Genomic DNA, 21,321 nt, shown 5'->3' with positions numbered 1-21,321 from the left:
GCAACAACATTAATTAAATGATCAAACTCTACTTTCTCTCCATTTTGTTTCTGAAAGGGAACTGCATCTTTTGGTCTAAGACATGAACCCAGCGGTTTCTTGAATATTCAAGGGCGGGGAGGCCTCAAAAAGGAAAGACTGAACTTACTAAAAATAAGGCTCTGGGAGCTTGAATGGTTCACCGTAAAAATAAAAGACATAGGCCTCTGAGTTTGTGAAATGGGTATTATTTACACATTAAAGAAACTTGGGAAGTTTTAGCTGAAGAAGAGAGTATTTATGATGTTATGAGAGCTTTTGTTTTTTTCAAACATGATGTATTAGTCTTGTCTGGAGAGTTGGTTCTGGAGAGCAAGACAATAAAAACACTGTCGGCTGCATGAGTGTAAGAACAGATATTTACTACTAAATCCCAGAACGTGAACTGTGCGCGATACATTCCTTCCATAAAAGGTTGAATGCATGCATGACGAATGAAAACCAATGGGTGAAACCTTCAGGGAGACAGATTTTTGACTCAGCTTATCTTTCTAATAATTTGAGTTATTCAAAATTAAATGGACTATCCTTGAAAGGCAGTGAGATTCTCTACTACTAGGAGTGAAACAGGAGCCAAAGGACTATTTTTCAGGGATGTGTGAGAGAGAATTTATTCATTAGATAATGGTTAGATCAGACAGCCTCTGAAATCTCTGAAAACTCAAGATACTCCTGCTCTATAACCCTAAATCCAAGGATCTCTATACACAGCCTTGGGAGAAATATAAATAAGACTCATGATCTGAGAGAAGATCTTCAAGAGGCATGTGTTCAATGGCATGTTTATTAAACAAATGCTCACGACAGATTTTCACAACAGCAACAAATGTTACTTCACTACATCAAGTCTCACTTACTAAGAAAAAAAGACAATGACAGCAAGGTTGACGGATTTGGATTATTTTTTCGTGTTTTCTGGCAGAGGTGGGGGGTAAAGCCAGTCTCCTCACTTGCTTTCCTGTCTTTTGTTTTCTTGACCATCACCCAATTTCATTTTCTTTACCTCCTGTCTGGCTAAGTGTCCCCGGAAGGCTGCTTGGATTTTGACAGCAGCCTTCTGTTTGTCCTTGTCTTCTTCAGAAGATTTCTTTGTGGAAAGGAAAAAAAAGTAGAAGACTTCTTAAACATCCCATATTTTGATGCCATTAAAATAAGTGCATACATTTAACCATTTTAGGAATGCAACAACTGAAATGCATTGCTTCCTGAGGGAATTTTATATATTGTCATGTTATAGTACATGAACCAAATGGTGAATGCCAAAATAGTAGGCATTTTGTTTTGTCACTCTTTGATATGTCTCTGCAATAAAAGATCATTGCCAAATTCTTCCCCCCAAAATAGCTCCTATTTGACAGTTTCCTATTTAACATTTTTTGGGGGGAAGAAAGTAAGAATCCTTGAAGCATGGTAAAAATGCCAAGAAGAATAGTAAATGTGCTGTTTCAAAAGAATCATGATTACATAAAATGGATTAAAGTGTCCTTAATTTCTCAATGATTAGCTAATCAAAATCATACATTTAAAGTAAAGTGCCCAAAAGAAATCCATTTAGTCCAATGTCAGTTTTCATGGCTGGCAGAAATTTTGTATATAGTTTCTTTTTAAAAAAATTTTAGTATAATTTACAGATAGTGAAACACATAGATCTTAAGTGTATAATTCAATAGATATATAGCTTTAATATTTTTTTAAAAACTAAAATGTCTCTGGTAGTGAAATTTTTCTCCCTCTTCCCAACTCCTGCACCTGAGAGTTAACCATTATTACAGGCTGAGTATATATATATATATCCTTCTAAAATTTCTCTATATGCAAATGTATTCACATGGGTATATATTTGCCTTTTTATTAAAAAATGAGGTCATGCTAATCACAATGTTCTGCAGCTACTTTTTCTAAGTAACAGTATATTTTGATTGTCTTTTTCTGTGTTATTCAGTATGTAATTCTGCCCATTCTTTTTTTTTTTAATGACAGTTCTGTATTCCATTGTACTGATGTACCTTGATTTTTTAATTAATTATCCCACTAATGGACCTTTGGGTTGTTAAAATCCCCCCTCTCCCATTACAAACAGTGAGACAAATCTAGCTCTTAAACTGTAAAATCCACACGGTTTGGTATAACCTCATCTGAGATGATAACCTTCTGTGGGCAGGTGGATCCTGCTGAAGCTGGAAATCAACAGGATCTCAGTTCAAAGTCATAAAGCCTGTGTAAGGGCACCTACTAAAGATGTAAGGAAATGACACTCCCTTCTTCCTGACCTCCCATCGCATCTTATGCTACTGTTTGACTGATTGAGTTGTACTGATATAATTCTGAAGTGACTTATAAAGGATATAGGGCAAAAGTTATGCCCCATTGGGTAGGAAGTAAGGTATTCCTTGAGGGGGATGTCCAGTTTGGGTGTCAATTATTGGGCAACTAATTGGGACATTAATACATGAAAAGAAACTCAGAAGTTGGGCTTCAGCACTGTAGACAGCGAGCGCTTCTTTCTCACTAGGCCTGGTTCTCTTGAGTCTAGACTAGGAAGCACACAGAACAGCGATACCGTGGTAAATGTTGAACAACTGTCTCTCCAGAAAAACAAGTCCTGAGGTGTAGTATTTACTGTGGTCTTGATACTACTGTGGCTCATTTCAGGCTATCAAAGTTGTGTTACTGAACCTGGGGTTGTGTAGATACGTGCACAACTGTCTCTTAAGAGCTGGCTCTAGCACACCACTGAATGCAGGCATCTTTGAGAGTGGACTGAACCCAGCTCATCATTGCTCAGATGTAGGCTGTCAGGCAGAAAGTCATTTTTGTAGAGCGAAATGTATGGAAGGTGAGTAGGACTCATTGTGTAAAGCCATTTTATTTGGTTGTGTGTAATTCCCCATGAGTTTCCCTTTGCTCTCTCTGAACCTTTGCCACTGTGTGGTGTTGACAGCATCAATTAGTGAAAAATTCCCCAAGTTGAAGGTGAATCTAAAGGATCAAGACTGAGGCTGTGAATTCTGTCTGTTCTTCGTCTTGGGGAGATTTTCCCATCCAATGACAATCTAGATTTCATTTTTAAGGAAATGAATTTCATATTTAAGGAAAATAAGATTTTACTTTTAAGGGGAAGAATGAGTTTTTCTTTATAAGAGGCATGGCTAAATACAACCCACCCGAGAGTGTATCACTGATATTAGTTATCTAGAAAGCAAAATCATAATTATAGCAATATGGATAATAGACTAGATTGATAACTGGAGTACAATTTTAAATTGAGTGGCATCACTCTTTGTAGGAATCCAATAGTACATGGAAAATATAACTTACTAAGGATGTCTCCTCTTTCATAGATGTCTGAGACTTTTCTTTTCCAGGCGGACACTTCTCAGGTGGTTCTTGCTCCTGGAAAGAAGGGAGAGGGCCAAATAGGCAATGTTTCCAAAATAGTGAAGTCTTGGGTCAAACTGCTTAGAGGTAATTAAATATTACTTTAAGTTATTGATTAGTGGGAATTAAATACATATTTTTTTTTTACCAAGGAAGGTAGATTGGAAAAGATATAAGAGAAAACTCTCAAGAGAATATGCATGAACAAATATTGAAGACCAATGAATTGGTTAAAAAAAAAAAACAATTCATTGGTCTTCAAAAAAACAAAGTTTGATCTTTTGCTTTTGGAATGTGTGTAATATTATTTTGTATTATAAACAAACCATTGTCTTATACTAAAAGTTGATTTGATGCTGTAATAAAGAATAAAAAAGAGGTGCCCAATAGTTTCCTAAATAGGAATGAAGTAAATACTACTGTGTTCCAGAGTGTGAGGTCAAGGTGACTTTTTAATGAAGTCAAAGAAGTGAGTTTTGCTGTGAGGAAGGATTTAACTACAAAAATGGGAAACCAGCTCTGTCTGTTTTGACATGGTTACTGAAATCTTCCTCCAGAGAGAGGCATTGCTAATTCACAACCTGCGCAGAAAGCTTCTTTAATCCATAAAACAGAAATTTAAGGACATACAAGCTAATCAAATAAAGTCTTTAGAATTCGAAAGAGAAGGAAGAACACTGTAAAATTGCTATGTCACACAAGATTTTAAAAATTTCAACATTATTCTTTTGATTTCAATAAAATGTGAACACAGAGAATCTAGTTAAATTGAAATAAACAGAACACTCCCATACATTCCCGTATCTGGCAGGCATAAATGGATGGGACTTCACTTTTGAACTCATGGAATAAGGGCCAGATATTTTCCCAGGAAATCCCTCCAAATCTATTGTGGAACATTATCACAATTTGACCTTTGTTAATTCCTGTTGATTCTAATATCTGCTGGTATATGTGGCCCATGTATTACAGTTGTCTAGAGTAGTGCTTCTCAGGTTTTAATGTACCTACAAATTACTTTGTGGACCTTGTTAAATTTAATGTCTAATTTGTAGACCTGGGGTAGAGCTTGAGACTGAATTTCTACCAACTTCCCAGTTGGTGCCAATGATGCTGGATCACACATGGACTTCCTCAACCAGCTTTCCTCATTGGTACAGAATATTTTGAGTGACTATTTTCTCAATTTTCCCAGGGATGGTACATAAACAGAATCACTCTAGATACAAAGGAGAGGCATTGATGCCTTACATGCAATGGATGCCTTTGGCGTAGCACTTAACTGTTTTGAGGAGCTTTGATTGAGAAAGGCTGGTTCTGAGAAGGCTAATGGGAAGATGGGCTCAGTCTCTGAACAGACAGGCTTTATAGAGAAAACTCTATACCATTACTATCTTCAATCCTAATTAATCTTTTGTAAGCGCTCAATGATAATAAAATAACTGGAAGAACAGCATTTTATTTCATGAAATATTTATTAATTCAATAAATATTCACTGTGTATCTGCTATGGATAAGCACTGTGATACTCAACAAAATTTGAACAAATGAAAGTAATTATTCTATTACTTTCATGTACAGATCATCTTTAAGTACTGTACAGGATTTAAATTTAAGTATAGATACTTTAGAAATGAATTTCTTGCTGGAAAGAACTGCTCAATTGAAATATATGTAACAAGATATTTGTGATGCCTCTCACAATATTCATGATTTTGGGGAGATCCCAGTAATCTCTGTATTGGAGACAGGGAGAAGAGTTAACCAAAGCCCATAGCTTCTCGGGACCATACCTTGAATGCATGATTGTTATAGAAGCGGTCGTCTACCTTAGTCCCCCACTCTGCTGGATCAAAGTTGGTTTCTAAATAACAAAAATATAATAATTTCAGATTTATTTTGAGTTCATTAAAGTAAATGTAGACTGTTAACATAAAACAAGTTTTCTTTTTTCAAAGCATAGGTTCTTTGCTGCCTGGCAAAAATTTTACTGATGTTGTACATAGCCTAGTACTATAGATAAAACCAGTGATTACTAAATGTTTGATGATGAATTAAACATTAGATGAACCCTTGAAGATATTTAGAAAGGCCGTTAAGAACCATAATGGCTGCCTTCATAGAATTTATAGTAAAATGGGAGAGAGAATAAATGTCAATACCTAAATATAAATATAGAAAATTATAAACATGTATTAGTAAACATAGGAAAATGTGTAAAAATAAATGCTAAATAGTAAGGAAGTTTGGAAAAGCGAAGGATGGAAGAGAGTTTTTTTAATTAGGCATATTAAGTAGTCAGTTGACATAGAAGTATTTATATTTAAGCAGAATTTTTCTTTATATTTAAACAAAATTTTCTTTAGCTTTTCATTATGAAGAATTTCAAGCTTAGAAAGTAGAGGGAATATAACAAATTCCCATGTGCACATTACTCAGATTCAATGATTATAAACTCATGATTGATTTTACTTTATTTGTAACTTTCCTCACTTTCCTGCCCTTTCTTCTTATTATTTTCAAGCCAATCTCAGGCATCTTACTATTTCATTTACAAATACTTGCTAAATATCCTAAGATATAAATTCACAATACCATTATCACACCTAAAAATACTAGCAATAATTCCTTAATGTCATCAACTATCCAAGTTTCCCCTACTGTCTAATAGATTTTTATTTATTTAGTTTTACTATTAGTTTGTTCAAATCAGGACCCAAACAATGGGCACACACAGCCTTTTGTTATGTCTTTTAAATCTCTTTTAATTGAAACTTCCCTGTTTCCACCCCACATTTTTTCCTTGCAATTTATTTGTTGAGGAAATTAAGTCATTTTTCCTTTGGAGTTTTCCACAGTTTAGATATCTCTGATTCCATTCCCCTGGTGATTTTTTTTTTAACAAGTTCCTCTGCCTTTGAATTTCCTGTATGCTAGTTAGATCTATAGGTTCAATCTAATTCAGGCTGGATTTTTTTCAAGAATACTTTATAGACAGTGCAGTATAATTCTGTCAGGAAATATATGTCTGGTTGTTCCTCTTTTTACAGTTTTTGTGGGCCCACTATGTCTGCTTTGATAATTTCTTTAGGGGTTCTAAAATGGCAATGTCCTAGTTTGATCGTTACTTCTTTATTTCTGGAGTACTCAACAACAACAAAAAACCTTTCCCTATTTAGTTACTCTGAAATATAGGTCTTATAGAAGAGGCAGGTTAAAGGTTTGATTGATAACCCTTTATTTACCAGTTTTCAGAATAATCAGTTGGTTCCTTAGCATCCTCTCAAGTTTTTTTTTAATTAAGTCATTATGAACTAGTGAATATTTAACAAATAGGATGAATTTCAATCCATTGCATTTATTATTCCTATTGATGCTCTCATTGTCCAAAATTGACCAGTAGGAGCTTACTCAGGTGCTGAGATATTCCTGAGTTTGGAATAACTTTGGAAACAACTCTAATAATCTTTGATAACTTTCTTGTTTACTGGCATGGCAAGATGTTCAGGCTCATCTTGCATATCTCCTACCCAGTTCATGGGATTGGTTAGTTCTCCAAGAAGTCCTGGTTCTTGGGAAATGGTAGTTAGAAGCCACAGTCTAGGGACTAGGTGCTCATTGGTACTGGGTTGGTCATTGTTTGATTTTTAAAAATGTAGAGCTAGAAAATAATACTTTCATTTTTTAAAGAGAAAATATATTGTAAAGTCACCCTGATATTTTTCAACTCAAATTCAGGACTACAGAATTTAACTTCTTTCATTTTTATATTTGTGTGTCATTTTTCTTACACTGAAGATCCTATTCCCAATGATGGTAGGATAGTTACTTACTTGTTATGTCCTACAGTATATAAAAATATAATTTCAGAATAACAGAACTACAGTATTATCAACAATGATAATTGAAAACAATTTAAGATTTTCTTAAAACTTCATTTTGTTTTTAGGCTATATCCACCAGGAATGCACAAATTACTGTTATATAGTCACCTGAAATAATTTTTTTGTGTGGTTATGTTACCTGTTCAATACTAGTTAGGCTTATTTGATTCTTTTTGCTTCTAAATCTTAGAAATTGTCTAACAAGTAAAATTTTTAATTCTATTTTATAAACTATGTTAAATATATGATTTTGATTTGAGATGTATTCAGAGAAGTCTAGCTTTTATTCTATTCCCTCCATTCTGTTCCTTCTTCCCTTAGAGGTAAATGTTAATTTTTAAAAGCTTTATTCTTTCTTTTAAAAAATATAAATGAACAGTTATACATTCCCATCAACACCCCTTTATTAGATAATTAGTAGCATATTCACTTTTTTTCCACCTTACTTTTTCACTTAATATATCCTAAAGATCACTCCATAGCATCATATAAAAATCTTCCTCCTTCCATTTTTGTTTGTTTTTTATAGCCGTACATTATTCAGTAGTGTGGATGTACTCAAGTTTATTCAAGAAATCCTCTATGATGAATATTCGGGGTGCTTCTTCAAGTAATAATACAATGAAAAGTGAAGAAATGGGATTTCAGTGTCAAAGGTGGTTTATGTGTATAATTTTGGCAGATATTGCCAGGGTCCCCTCCTTCGGGTTATGTATCATTTTGTATCTCCTCCAGCAGTGTTTGTTTATTTCCCCTCTAGCCTTGCCTAGAATAAGCTGGCAAACTTTTGGCATTTTGTGAATTGATGGGGGGAGTTGTAGTGGTTGGTGGTAGTACTTCAGTGTAGTTTTGATATGGGCTTCTGCTATTCTGTTATCATGGGTTAGTTTCAGTATGTTTTCATATGTTAAGGTCCATTTGCATTTGTTTTCGTGCAAATTGTTTGCTCATACCACTTGTCCATTTTTTATATAGGGTTTTTTTTTCTTCACCATTTCTACAAAAGCTTTTTATTTATTAGGTTTATTTACCCATTGTGATATAAAATGCATTTTTTTTTGTTTGTCATTGGTAGTTTTATATTCCTTATGGTGATTTTTGCCATGTAGAAGTTTACTTTTATGTTTTAATTTTATCAATTTTCTTCCCTAATTGCTTTTGGATTTTTAAAGTAATTACAGCACCTTAGCTAGCAAAATTTTTTTCTCTTCTTCATTATAGAGGAATTCATCTATGTTTTCTTCTAGTATTTGTATGGTTTCATTTTTTAAAATATTTAAATCTCCAATCAATTTGGAACTTTATCCTAGTATATGATGTAAGAAATAGATCCAATTTAATCTTTTTACATTTTATCTCAAGTTCATTTAATAAAAAGCCTACCTTTTCCCTAGTGATTTGAGATACCACTTACATACTAAACCCTTTCCTGTCACAAACATCAGAAGTTAAGATTAGCAATTACCTATGAGGAACACTGGCAAGGGAATTCTTGCATTGTGTGAGAGACTTGGTCCAGAGGACTTTTTTCTTTCTTTTTAGAGAGACTAAATTCTGATCCTTGTATCAGTTGGACAATTCACCTTGGTTTATGTGAAGGGAAATTGGTGTGGTGCTTAAATTTTTTCAAATAATTCTACCCATTTTTTATTAGTTAGAGAGCTTGTATTCTGAGACCATTAGTCTGAATCACCAATTGCTTTATCACGATCTGGCAACAAATGACTCAAATGTTTTTGTAATGGGATGTTTCTGAGGTCTAAAATTAAATAAACAACTGAAGACTTTTTACTCATGAATTTGTAAAATTAATGTTATAATAACAAAATTAAATGAATGTTCATTACAAGTCACCTCTTACCCTAAAGGATTTCTCTTAATAGCTTTTTAGTGGCATTTAAGGTTCAAATTGTGCAATAAGTATTCACACTGACTGGAAATGGAAAAGACCAGCAACATTCAGGAAATCGGCAGAGATTTTGAGCTCTGTGAAGGTAGAGTAAAGAAGACAAGGGGGTGGAGTTGTGCATGTGTTTGGGAGTTGTTTCAGTTCAAGCCGTGTGATAGGTTTCCTCCTTCTGTAAAATGATTTAAAATGGAATGTTTATTTGCTGCTGACTATTTCTGGTCACCTTTAGTACTCTGTTGGAATACTGTAATCAAAAGTAGTGATGATAACAGCTTATACAAAATGGTGGTTCTTGGAGGATGAGTATAGCTCAGTGGTAGAGCACAGGCTTAGCATGCACAAGGTGCTAGGTTCAATCCCCAGGACCTCCTCTAAAAAAAAAAATCTAAAAAAACCCCCAAAACTAAAATGGTTGTTCTAGTCAAGGTTTTTAATAGAAACTTATAGTTGTAATAATTCCCATTTTGACCAATGGGCCATGTCTTAATAGTCGTGCACTTTCAAGGCTGGGAATTTTGAAATTTTATTTATGGAAGTGAAGAAACTGCTTTGTTAGTCAACCAAAGAGTCACTGATAGCATGAATCTCATTCTCTGGACAGTTTGGGACCATGGAAATACAGAAAAAGAATATAAATTACCTTCCAAGCTGGAAGTTCACTTTTCAAAGCAGTTTTTCTCTGTGCCTTTATCAACGAACAGTTTCATACACCCCAACGAATACCAACTTATTTAATCTAAGGAGTATAGAACTGTATTTTCACAACACTTGTACTTTCCAATAAGAAGAGTCAAAATGTACAGAAAACCACAAACTCCACTCCCAGGAAGAACAGACAGTCAACTGCCTGGGATGCACAGGGCAGCATGCTGGAAAATGGAGAGCTAGACTGGATGCTCTCCTGAGCTCCCCTTCCACCCCATGGGTCTGTGAGAAAAACAGTGAAGAGGGTCTGGGTGATAAACTGGTAATCTTCAGTAATGTGAAATAATGCGGTTATTTAAGAGAGCCTGTCAAAAAGGCACATGCTGTTTCAAATAGCAGGAACTGCTAATTGAAGCTACCTGCCTCATAAAGGCTTTCTCTGGAATAGGGATGATCTTAAGCAAGTTTCAACATAATCAAATGCTCCATCTCTTATTTTTTTTTAAATGCCTGTTTTAAAAAAGCTTACTCTCTCTTTTCTCTAGAAGATTCTCAAAATATGCTGCTGCAAAAGCCGGTATATTGTCCGGTTGCTCCCTCAGAATCTCGCGTGTCAGCCCTTCAAGAAGATTCCCAAATCCTTGTGGAATTCGGTAGTGGGTGTTGGAGAATGGAATCGACATCTCCTTGGAAGGAACTGCCTATTGTACCTAGAGATTTGTTAGAGAGTATTGTCTTTAAATTAGTATGATTTTACTTATATAATCAGAACTAAGACAACAAATAATTTCTGAGACCCCAAACTTCTGGAGTTCAATCCTTTCCCCCACAACACAACCCAAGTCCATCCATCTCTTCCAGAAAGTTTTGAAATTTTCCATTAATTAGAATATTAAAACCATTTAATACGTGAATCACAGATTTTTCACTATAATACCAAATACTTTTTCCTCTCTGTCCCACCATCTTTCTTTCAAACGGTAATTTTTGCTATCCCAGATGAATTTATAGTAAATTTTAAAAATCCACCTTAAATTGCCTAAAAGACCCTGTTTAGCGTCTGGAATTTAAAAAAAAATTAAGAACTAGTCCTTGCTATAGAAATAACTAATTTGTTGAATGAGTAAGTTTCACACTTATTCGTTCCCTTAGCTTCTACTTCTGAAGCAGGATCTCCAGTGCCTCGTCGAAGCATCTATAGACTCTGGAAAGGGCAACGGGGGCGGAGAAGCTGGGGGCAAGATCATCATTTTGCAATGCCAGCCTTCGGAGTTCTGGTATTCTTATATTTTCTGGTTTTGTTTTGACCAGGCCTTCTCTTCCTGTTGTGTAATACAGGGGCTACATAAGGATAGCTGCTGAGCAGGGGGCTGGGGATCTGGCCTGTTGTGAGCGTGTCTATACCTAGTAAGGATGGAGGCCGTGCTGGGGGTCTAGACAGTTTAATGAGGCCTAGTCTTGGGAGGTTCTTTTTCTCTTTTTGAGGGAAAAGGAGATTAAGTATTGAATCATTCTAGGGTTGTGATAAGGAGGAGACCCCGAACCAATCTGGGGAGTGGAGTGGGGGCGGGGGGGAGGGCACAGGTCTGGTCGGGGCGCGACGTCGAGGGTCTGGGATTTCATACTCGCAGAATGGGTTGCTTGGCTCCCAGTCTGTGCTAGGCTTCCCGGAATGCGGCGGGGATCCTGAGAGGATGCGACAGGCGAAGGGAAAAGGCGAGGTCTCGCTTTCTGAGCGGAAATGGGGTGAACGGCCTCACCTCTTCGTTCTTTCAGAGCTGGAGCCGATGGTTCCGGTTGTTTTTTCTCGTTGCCGGGCAACCTTTTCCCCCCCACCCCCACCCCTATTCGACTACGGCGGCCGCGGAGAGGCATGGGCCCTCCCGGCGGCCGCGGACAGCTTCGCGGACTGAATGGCCTGGGAAGGGCGGGGTCAGGCCTTTTCCGCTCCGCTCAGGCCCCGCCCCAGGCCCCGTCCCCGCTTCGCGTCAACGCCCCGAGGCCTGCGCAGGGGCCAAGGTGCCTCGCAAACATGGTCGTCCCCGGATTTGTGTTTGGGCTGGTGCTGCAGTTGCTCCTGCTGGCCAACACCAGTGCAGGTGAGGCGGCTGAGCTTGGACCGACCCCTGCCCGCCCGTCAGCTGCGCAGGCTCTGAGATCCCGCGTCCAACGCAGGACTGCCCCCCCACCCCGCCCCCTCCCAAGGTCCGGGAAAGAATCCGGGGCAGGAGCCGCGTTGTACCCCCCGGACCCAGGCTGCCCCGGCCCCTCCGCTTCCTCCACTCCCTTCCACCGCCGTTATGATGTAGCGTTGGGGGCAGCGGGAGAGTGGGTTTGTCTGGGACGCGGAGGGCCAAGTGTGCCCAGACCGGGGCCCTCAGTGTCTTGGAATAACTGCAGGGGACTCGAAGGGGAGGGGGCGAAGCTAATTAGGTAGTATTTGGAAACAGGTGACTGAGTCATCGAAAACATTTCAGTGCTGCCCCCTCAGTGGTACCCTTGGGGAGGGTTTGCTTCAGGCTGGGTTCCTTGGGGGAATTACATTTTACTAGTTTAAGTTAAGTGGTGATTAGGGGTAAGAAATACAGCCCCCTCACCAGTTCAGAATATTTAATTAAGACTCAGCTTTAATTCCTGGCGCGGCTTGCAGATATCGGTGGTGGGATAATATGCGTGGCCTTGGGGAGGAGGATGACTCACTTTGACTATTGTCCAGGTCATATCGTGTCATTTGGATACCCCAGGCTGGACATTGGGTCACGATCAGAGAGGAACCAAAAGAGGGAAACTGTCTACTAATGTAAAGTAAAGGGATAAGGCAGGACCTTTTTTTTTTTTTTTTTTAACCCTTCAGACAACTCAAATAGTGGACCCCAAAGACCCTTGTTAAGAAATAAAAATCGATGTGGGAGAACAGAATGCAGAAAATGACTGCTGCTCTACCTAAGAACCCACCAAGTACCCAGGTGCAGACAAACTGCAGCCCATAAGTGGTTTTTCAAGGTTTAACGAAAAGTGTAAACCAGCAGCACTCTACATATCATTTACTGACTCTCATCCCCACTCAGTGACCCTTGAGTCCAGTATATAGGTGGGGAGAAGGTAAAGCGGAGAGTAGGGCCATTATTATATTTGTTTTTCTGTTAAAGGCTGTTAACCTTAATAACATTATTTTATCTCTGCTTTTGGGTCATATTGTTACATCACCTTCGTTAACAGTGGCTTTATTTTTTATTCATTAATGCTCTGAAGTTTCTTTCCTTATTATTTAGTTGCATATCCGACTTCTTTCCTTCAAGTCATTCCCCTGTGCCTGTGTTTATCATGTAATATTTGAAATATACAGAAATATATGTACCAGTGAAACAAAATGAACACCCATGGGCGCTCCACCCAACTTAAAAACTAGAACGTTGCCAGTTTTATTGAGACTCCGGTCATTCCTCCCTAGTGCCTCTGCCAGTTCCTCACAGAGGGAACCACTGTCCTAATTTTATCAGTCTACTTTTAATGACTACTTTTAACAGAACACTAATTCCTGTTTTTCTACTCCAACACCCAAATTAAGAAAAAATTAAAGACCTTAAAAAAATTCCCAAATGTTGTGTCTAGTATTTGACAAAGGCAGTTACCAGCCCCACCTCCTTTCTTGTTCTATTTTGTCCATTGCTTAATTCCTTGGTAATGTTCCACTGTCTACTCTTATCAGCTTGGAATGTGAGTTTTATATAAAAGACAGGGAGTATGGCTTTTCTTTGACTTACCACCAGTATCTAACTGTGGCAGAGTGGAAACTGCAGTAACTTTGGAATCAGGTGGTTCGGTTTCTTGTCCTGTCCTAAAGTACCTGTGTGATTTGAGGCCAAAGAAGTTTAACATCTGTGGTGTGTTTGGCTCTGTGCCTGCCACAGGTAAGCTCCCCAGTAGAATGTAAGCTCCCTGCTGGCAAGGATTTTTGTCTGCTTTTTTTTTCTCTTTCTTTCACCATTATATCCTCAATGCTTAAAATAGTGCCGGGCATATAATAGGCATCAATAAATATTTACTGAATCAATTATTTATCTGCAGGCTATTTTAAAAAATAACCTAATCTACTTGGATCTCAGCCTGTTGATCAGTAAATAACATGATTATACTCCAGGGTGTGAAAGATCCTTTCCACCTCTGAATTCTTTAACTCAGAATAGAGCCAGGCACAGAGAGGTTCAGTGACTGTGTGTTGGCGGAAACTGACTCGGGAAGTGAGTTCCCCAGCATGTGAGCCAGTGGCCACGCACATCCAGGGCCCCTCGTTTGCATCCGCTCATGAGCTTGCGGCAGCCAGTTTTCTTCACTCCAGTCCTCTCTCTGCTTAGCCCTGAGGCCTCTGATTTTCAGGTTCTGTTCCATTTGAAGCCCTTATCGGAGACTAGGCCCTCCCACACACATGCCTCTCCCCTTCCCTCCAGCAGGCTGCCAACGAGGTGCTTATGCAATTCTGGGGTGTCCTAGTCTCTCCTCAGAGCACTTTGCTCCTGGTAGCTGTGCATCTCCAGCCCGGTGGGTCTTCTGGATGATCTTTGATTGTCATGTAGGTTTTAGGATGGAACAAACTCAGAAGAGAGAGCTGAGGATGTCTAGGGACAAGGCTGTATTCGAAGCTCAGGACAAGGCCACCAGGTCTGTGTAGGAGACCCCATTAGCTGTGCTGCCCTGTTGGGTGTGTAGCTTAAGGGGCTGTCATCGTTTGTAGCTTCCAGGGAGGAAAGTGTCAGCCTTGTTAGTTCTGATTCTCTTTCCTGCCGATCATTTTTGTTTAAAACTCTTTTAAAAAAAATCTTAATTTTGTTAATTATTTTCTTCTAGGGAGTTCTGTCTGTTATATTCAGACAAATTGGGATATAACTTAGTAAGTTTTTTTTCCCCTTGTTAAGTTTTGATGAGGAACTCACTGAGATAATTTGGATAGATGCTTGATATTAATAAAATACTTCGATATAGGCTGGATGTTAAAAATAGGAATGATCTCGTTAAAGTGGATTCTTATTCAGTCTTGTTAGTAACTGTCTAGAATCCATGGTTTCAAGTGCTCTTTCTCTTGCTCTTTTTTTATAATTTAGCTCGTGAAATGGGTAAATTGCAACAAAAGACCTTTTGTTCAAACATTTTGACCTTCTCTCTCTCACTGACCTTATTTTTTGCATCCTAATTTATCTGAATTTACCTTAGAAGGAAGCGGACTTGTTGCAGATACTCATAAATGCTTATTTAGAATTTTCAGTGGGTTGTCAAAGAACCACAATAAGGAGAATTATTTGAGGGAAACTGACACTGGGAGGATGGAAAGGAGATCAGAGAAGGCTGTGTTGGAGAGAGGCAGGCTGCTTTACTCCCAGCTGCAAGGAGTGGGAGTGGTCGTGGAAAGCCAGGGAAGGAAGTGGCTCATTTTCCTCATACGTACCATCCGTGGGGTGCATAAAAAGAGCATTTTGGTGATCTGGGGGCAGAAAGTCGAGCGTTAGGGCCAAGCCTGAGAGCAAAGGAAGGAGAAGAGCTCAGAAAGGGGGAGGCTTGTGGACGCGGGTTGCCCTCAGCTATCTGAGTTTTCCCTGTTGGTCGTGTACTATGATGCATGTTGCTGGGAACTGTTCCTGTTGTGTTGCTCCCCTGATTCGGAGGAATAAAGCATAGTTTTAGAAAATTACAAGGACTGGTTATGTTCAAATTCTCTTGTATAAAGACTGTGTGTTCCTTGCTGTTTAACCAGATTCAGTCAGTGATGAATCTCCCCAGTCATGCTCTTCTAAATGTTTGCCAAATTTTTTAGGTAGTTTTCGCTTTGCTTCCTACATCAATGATTACATGGTGCTGCAGAAGGAGCCTTCAGGAGCAGTGATCTGGGGCTATGGAGTATCCGGAGCAACAGTGACAGTGACTCTGTGCCAAGGTCAGACAGCCATCATGAAGAAAGTGACCAGTGTGCAAGGTAAGGCAGGCCATCCTCTGTTCAGCTTTTGTCTTCTTCTGCCACCTGCTGGCTTATCTGAAAATGAAGGCTTATGCTACAGCTCAGGTTATCCATCCATCCATCCATCCATCCATCCATAAAAGTTATTTGGGTATTTACCATGTACACTGAGGGTACAAAGAAAAATAAGACAAAGTCAAAGTCCCTTTCCTCAAGGAGCTCGTGGAATAATGAGAACAGACACCAAGTCGTATAGTGCAGTGTAATAAGTGCTGTGATGAAGGCAGATACGGGGTGTCATGGGATACAGAAAAGAAACATCTGACTCATATTGGATGTCAAGGGAAGGTTTCCAGTGAAGGTGACATTAGAATTGAATCATATATAGGGAGAGGTAGTATGGAGGAGGCGTTAAGAACCTACACTCTGGAATTCACTGTCCCCATTCTGATCCTGATTCTGTCACTTAATGGCCATATACTCTTGTTAATAAATATGCATGTTATTTAACATCTCTGTTTCCCAATTTCTTTATTTATGTAATGGTGATGATAATAATAATCATGATATGTAGAATTGTGAGAATTAAATGAATTAACACATGTGAAATACTTAGAACAGTGCCTGGCACACAGAAAGTACTGAGTAAGTGTTAGCTGTCGTTATGGTTATTATTACTGTTATAGCATTTAGTCATTCACTCAGATATTTATTGAGTGCATACTGTGTGCCAGAGCCCGTGCTGTGTATGGTTATACAGTGATGAACAAAGCAGATGTGATCTCTCCCCTCATGAAGCTTATAGGTGACGGGAGGAGACAGAGAAATAATCAGTAATGACAGTTAAATACGCAAGTGCCACAGTGGGGCAGTACAGAGTGCAATGGGCGTGTGTAGGAGGGATAATTAACTTTGTCTAAGGCTTATCTTGAAAGATGAGCAGAGCTGACCAGGTAGAGGGTCGGCATGGAGGCAGGAGTGAGCTTGGGTCAGGTTCGTGTGTCTGGACCACTGAGGTACATGGCTGCAGGTGGATGACAGGAGACACTGATGGAGATGTAGGGAGGCTTGCCTGTCGTTGCTAAGGACTGTATACTCTCTTTTGGATCGATGGATTTTAAGCTGCAAAATAGCACAATGAGATTTGTATGTTGGAAAGATTACTCTGGCAGCACTGCAGAAGTTGGATTGGAGATGGATGAGACTGGAGGTGGTGGGGACCTATTAGGAGGCTGTCATGATGTTCAGGCAGTAGACAGTGAAGGCTTGACCTCGGACAGTGACTGTGAGGATGCAGAAGCAGAGAGGTCCTGCAGAGGAGTCTCCGTCTAGAACAGATGAAGACACACAAGACAGTATGTGGGGGAGCTAGGAGTTACTGGGTGCAGGAGAGCATGCTCAGGGCTGGGTCAGGTGGAGAACTGATTACATCTTAGTTAGAGGTAATTATATAGCTGTGGGGTGTGGAGGTGACAGACAGGTAGGAGGGTGGAGTTAAAGTGGCGGTTGATGGTTTAAGAAGGGACTTGAATACATGTGACAATGAAGCTTGTGGATATTTTACTGGCCCCTGAAAACAAGGATTTCCTGATTAGTTTTTGTCAATATACAGGACTGATATCCAGTCCAGAGTGACCCAGACCCTGGTACAGACTCTTAATAATTCATGTCCATTCAACAAACATTGAAAATACTAAATACCAGGCATAGATGCAAGGTAAGTGCTTCTAGTTTGGGGGTTTTAAGACTTGTTAAGGTAAGACTGTTATTGGGTGAAACTCAGAGACCTGGAAGCAAAGCTTAAGCTGATTGAGAAGTTGTTCTCTGTTAGATTTAAATGCTGTTGGTGACTTGTAGGATATATTGAAAGTGAAGAATTCAGGGGACTGACAGCGCTTTCTTTTTGTGTCGTGTCCAGATGAGCAGTACGGAGTGCAGAGGGTGGTATTCTCAGTAAATTGACATTGATTTAGAAATCTAAAGAATTGATGTAGTTTAAAAATAAGAAATAGGGTTTCCTTGGTGCTGATAATTAACATTACCCATAAATATTCAGCAGACAGACTGCACAGTACTGTAGAGATAGAGAAAGCACATAACATATAGCATGTCAGTTTTTAAAGGTATTCTTATGCATCATTTTTAGTTTCTTCCCCTTCATGGCTGTTGCAGGACCAATATTTGGAGTGGCCAGAGACGAGGCAGGAGGGCAGGTGGTGACGAGAAGGAATAAGATAATAATTAGGCGGATGAGCCGCTCTTTTCCGTTACGGTGATAGTGAACTTGCTCACTTATCTTGAGTTCAGTTCTGTAAACATCGCTTGAAGGCTTACTATGTGTAGAACCGTGAGCTAGAAACCTCAGGAAATACACAGAAGAATGCCAATGGCGCCCATCCGCCAGGAACTCACCCTCTCGGGCTGTCCTTTCAACATTTAACAATTAAGGTTCAGATGATGCCTCAGTTGCTTCACTGCAAAGTGACGGGTCATTTGGAGTTAAAATTTCCAGCAGCAACCGAAGGGAACCAAGTGATCCATGGACGGTTGATGGTAATTTTGCAGGAACGGAGATTGTTGCTATTGGAGGAGTGGGAGAGAGGTCTCTACATTGGCTTGGTAGAGAAGGAAAGTTTTTTAGTTTCTACAGATCCACAGACCTACTTCAGTGGACTTCTTTCTCTGTCTCGCCCATGAAGCAAAATGGATAAAGTGTTATTTGGAATAAAGGAGATAGACATGTAGGAAATTTCACAGGGCAGAGAGGAAAATGTTTCTCAAAGGAGATGCTACGAGGTATATTGAAGGGTTAGTTTCTACTTAAATTTTGATGACGACTCTGGGATTTTCAGCCAGCCTACCTCAATCTGCCACCCTGTCTATCTCTGTTAATATTTAACTTATTACCTATTATCCCCTAGGTGCCCACAGCAAAGTGGAATTTAATGGCAGAAAGGCTTTTGTCCTGCAGACTGACACTTTGAAGCACTGGGAAAATTAAAAGCTGAGGGATGACTGGGAATATGGTCAGGTTCTGGGCCTGTTCAAACCGTGCTGTCAAATGAAGCATGAGGAATCTTTCAGACACAAGGAGCGAAACTGGGGCAAATAGGCTGTATCCTCTCACTTTGACACACGCGGGGGATGCTTATGTAGATGATGAAATGAAGGTGTATCTGCCTGAATTTGTCGTCACGACTGAGGTTAAGGAGACAAATACAAAAAGCCCAAACCTCTTAAAACAATAAAAAGCCCCTGGTTGCAGTGTTTGCATGCGTGCTTGTTTCTGCGCCACATAATAAGTTACCACAGACCCGGGTGCTGAAAGCAGCACGCTTTTACTGAGTCACGGTTTCTGTAGCTCTGAAGCCTGGCCTTCACTTACCTGGGTCCTCTACTCAGAGTTTCAGAAGGCTGGCATCAAGGTGCTGGCTGGGCTCCGCTCTCATCCGGAGGCTCGACTAGGGAATGATTTGCTTCCAAGCTCCCTTAGGCTGCTGGCAGATTCATTTCCTTGTGCCTGTGGAATCCGTGACAGCATCTCTGCTGCTGCCAATCTCTGACCTCTCGACCTTCCTAAAGGGCTCACCTTATTTAGGTCCAGCCCACCCAGGATAATATCCCTTTTTATTAACTTAAAATCAGCTGGTTAGAGATTTTAATTACATCTGCAGAACTTCATTTTTTCCGAGCAACATAACCTAATCATGAGAATGGCACCCCGTCCCCTTTGCCATTTTCTGCTGATTGAAGCAAGTCGTATATTCTGCCTGCACTCAAGGGGAGGGGTTGTACAGGGGTGTGACTACGGGGGGTCATTTTAGGGTACGTCTGCCATAGCATACTATAGTTTAAGTAACTTGCATAAACAGCTTTATTGACAGAAAAATATTTAAGCCTTTTCCCCCCACATTTATATTTGGTGACGGTGGAGATGAACTTTATACAGAATAAATGCAGCTCAGGAAGGGGCGGTTTGGGCAGTGAGGGCTTCCTTACCTCCAGGTCACTTCCGGAAATCACTGAGCCAGTTTGTAGCTGCTGAAGTGCCAGGGTTCTGTGGGGGGAAAAGCGATTAGGGCTGCTTCCAGGACTAGGTGCTTCCTCTTGGGAAGAGAAAGGTTGAGGATAATTTTCCTTTTCCTCTTGTTGGCTTCTGAGATTTGGCACAATAACCTGAAAAATAATTAACATCTGATGTGAACAGCGAGGAGAAAAAAGCATGATGTGCTTTATGACTAATCGTGTCTTTAGACAAATTCTTTTCATTTTTTGCCTTTGATTGTTTATTCTCCCCATTTTGAGGTGGGGGTTGGTCAGGGAGTTGGAGAAAAATGGAGAGAGTTCTTTGCTTATGCCCATGGCTGGATCTTGAAGAGAAAGGGACAGTGAGAAATAGACCAGCGAGATATGCCAACTACTGGGTGTGAAACCACAGAGCACCAGTCAGTTTACACGGCTTTCTCATCAGTGTAACCTACAGCTGAGGTTTGCTCTCTGCTGTTTACTTGATGGAGTGGCTGGCACCCGGTGAGCATCCTCAGTGTCTATCCAGTGAAGGAAGGACATGCATCTCCCTAGATGGGAGAAGAAAGAGTGCGAGGAGGCAGAGCTTCGAATGTGACAAAAATGAGAATTTACAGAAACCTGGGCCCTGATTGGTAAGTCAGGTTACAAGGCAGCAAGTGACTGGGGCCCAGAGGACAGGACCAGGGCATCTGTTGCTGAGAAAGGCCCTCAGGAGCAGCGGAAAGCTGGCTGGACGGTGAGCTTCAACTCTTCGTGGTCGGTCACTCAGTTTCATTACCCACTGGACTCGGTGGGTCAACAGAGTTTGTGAAATCTCTGGCCAGACTCCATTGGCCTGCAGTCCGCTCCACTTTAATCATCCGGTCCTGAACGGACAGGCTGCGGCCCAGTCGGTCCTTGTGAAGCGTGGGTCGCCTTTGCTTTTAGTGTCCCCCCCTTGCCTTCAGCCTGAGGAACAGTCTTCACAAGGCTGCTCTCCTTGGTGTATTCTAACATGGGAGTAAATCTGCATTGTTTTAAACCAGTAGTTTCTGCGTTAGTTTGACCGTTAGTAACCTCTCTGTAGTGGATCTGGTTTCCCTGGCCTTGCATGGCAGTTAACTTTACTTAATGCTCAATATTGTGTCAGAGTTTATTTTTCTTCTACGAAGTGAGAGGGAAAAAAAGCTAGAACTTGAGGACTAGAACAGAAGGAAGTTCTCCAAGGTCTCTGAGGAAAGGCAGAGGTTCCTGCAGGGGAGCAGCTCTTGGAACAAGGTTCAGATCTCGATGCCTAGTTCCCTCCAGATGCTTTTGACTCGAGGGGGCTCTTCCTCTGGCTGTAGTGTGGTGGTGGTGCCATGTTCTGCCCCAGCATCTCCCCCTTTCCTTCTTTGTTGTTTTTACTGCTGGGCAGCCAAGCTTTCAGAAGCTCTGGTGGAGGTGGTTTTCCCCACCAGCCATTTTGCCTGGACTGAAGCGAAATGTAAATCCCTACTTAACAACAGTGA

At 40.1% G+C, this 21,321-nt stretch overlaps 2 protein-coding genes across 4 annotated transcripts in view; one reads left to right on the top strand and one right to left on the bottom strand.

Moving 5' to 3' along the window:
• SIAE (sialic acid acetylesterase) overlaps window positions 1-21,321 on the top strand; it is a 50,131-nt gene that overhangs the window by 6,405 nt on the left and 22,405 nt on the right. The window contains exons 1-2 of one of the 2 annotated variants that reach the window (XM_010961628.3): window positions 11,798-11,954; window positions 15,662-15,820. In XM_010961628.3, coding sequence (XP_010959930.1) covers window positions 11,888-11,954; window positions 15,662-15,820 — 226 coding nt within the window. In that variant the 5' untranslated portion in view covers window positions 11,798-11,887. Of the gene's footprint in view, window positions 1-11,797; window positions 11,955-15,661; window positions 15,821-21,321 lie in introns of those variants that run through there. The other variant, XM_074357027.1, reaches the window with a different exon arrangement.
• On the bottom strand, window positions 806-11,683 carry SPA17 (sperm autoantigenic protein 17). 2 transcript variants are annotated; one of them, XM_045521656.2, is made up of 5 exons: window positions 11,616-11,683; window positions 10,385-10,565; window positions 5,211-5,281; window positions 3,358-3,432; window positions 806-1,126 (listed from the first exon to the last, which is right to left on the bottom strand). In XM_045521656.2, the coding sequence occupies exons 2-5, from the start codon at window positions 10,536-10,538 to the stop codon at window positions 986-988; spliced, it is 441 nt and encodes a 146-aa protein (XP_045377612.1). In that variant the 5' UTR covers window positions 10,539-10,565; window positions 11,616-11,683; the 3' UTR covers window positions 806-985. The 2 variants fall into 2 exon arrangements, with proteins under 2 accessions (XP_045377612.1, XP_010959933.1); XM_010961631.3 differs by having other exon boundaries at window positions 11,481-11,616.

Source organism: Camelus bactrianus, chromosome 33 (assembly GCF_048773025.1).
Source record: "Camelus bactrianus isolate YW-2024 breed Bactrian camel chromosome 33, ASM4877302v1, whole genome shotgun sequence".
Classification (NCBI taxonomy): Eukaryota; Metazoa; Chordata; class Mammalia; order Artiodactyla; family Camelidae; genus Camelus; species Camelus bactrianus.
The sequence above is the reverse complement of the archived record's forward strand: the minus strand, read 5'-3'. Positions and strand labels throughout refer to the sequence as shown.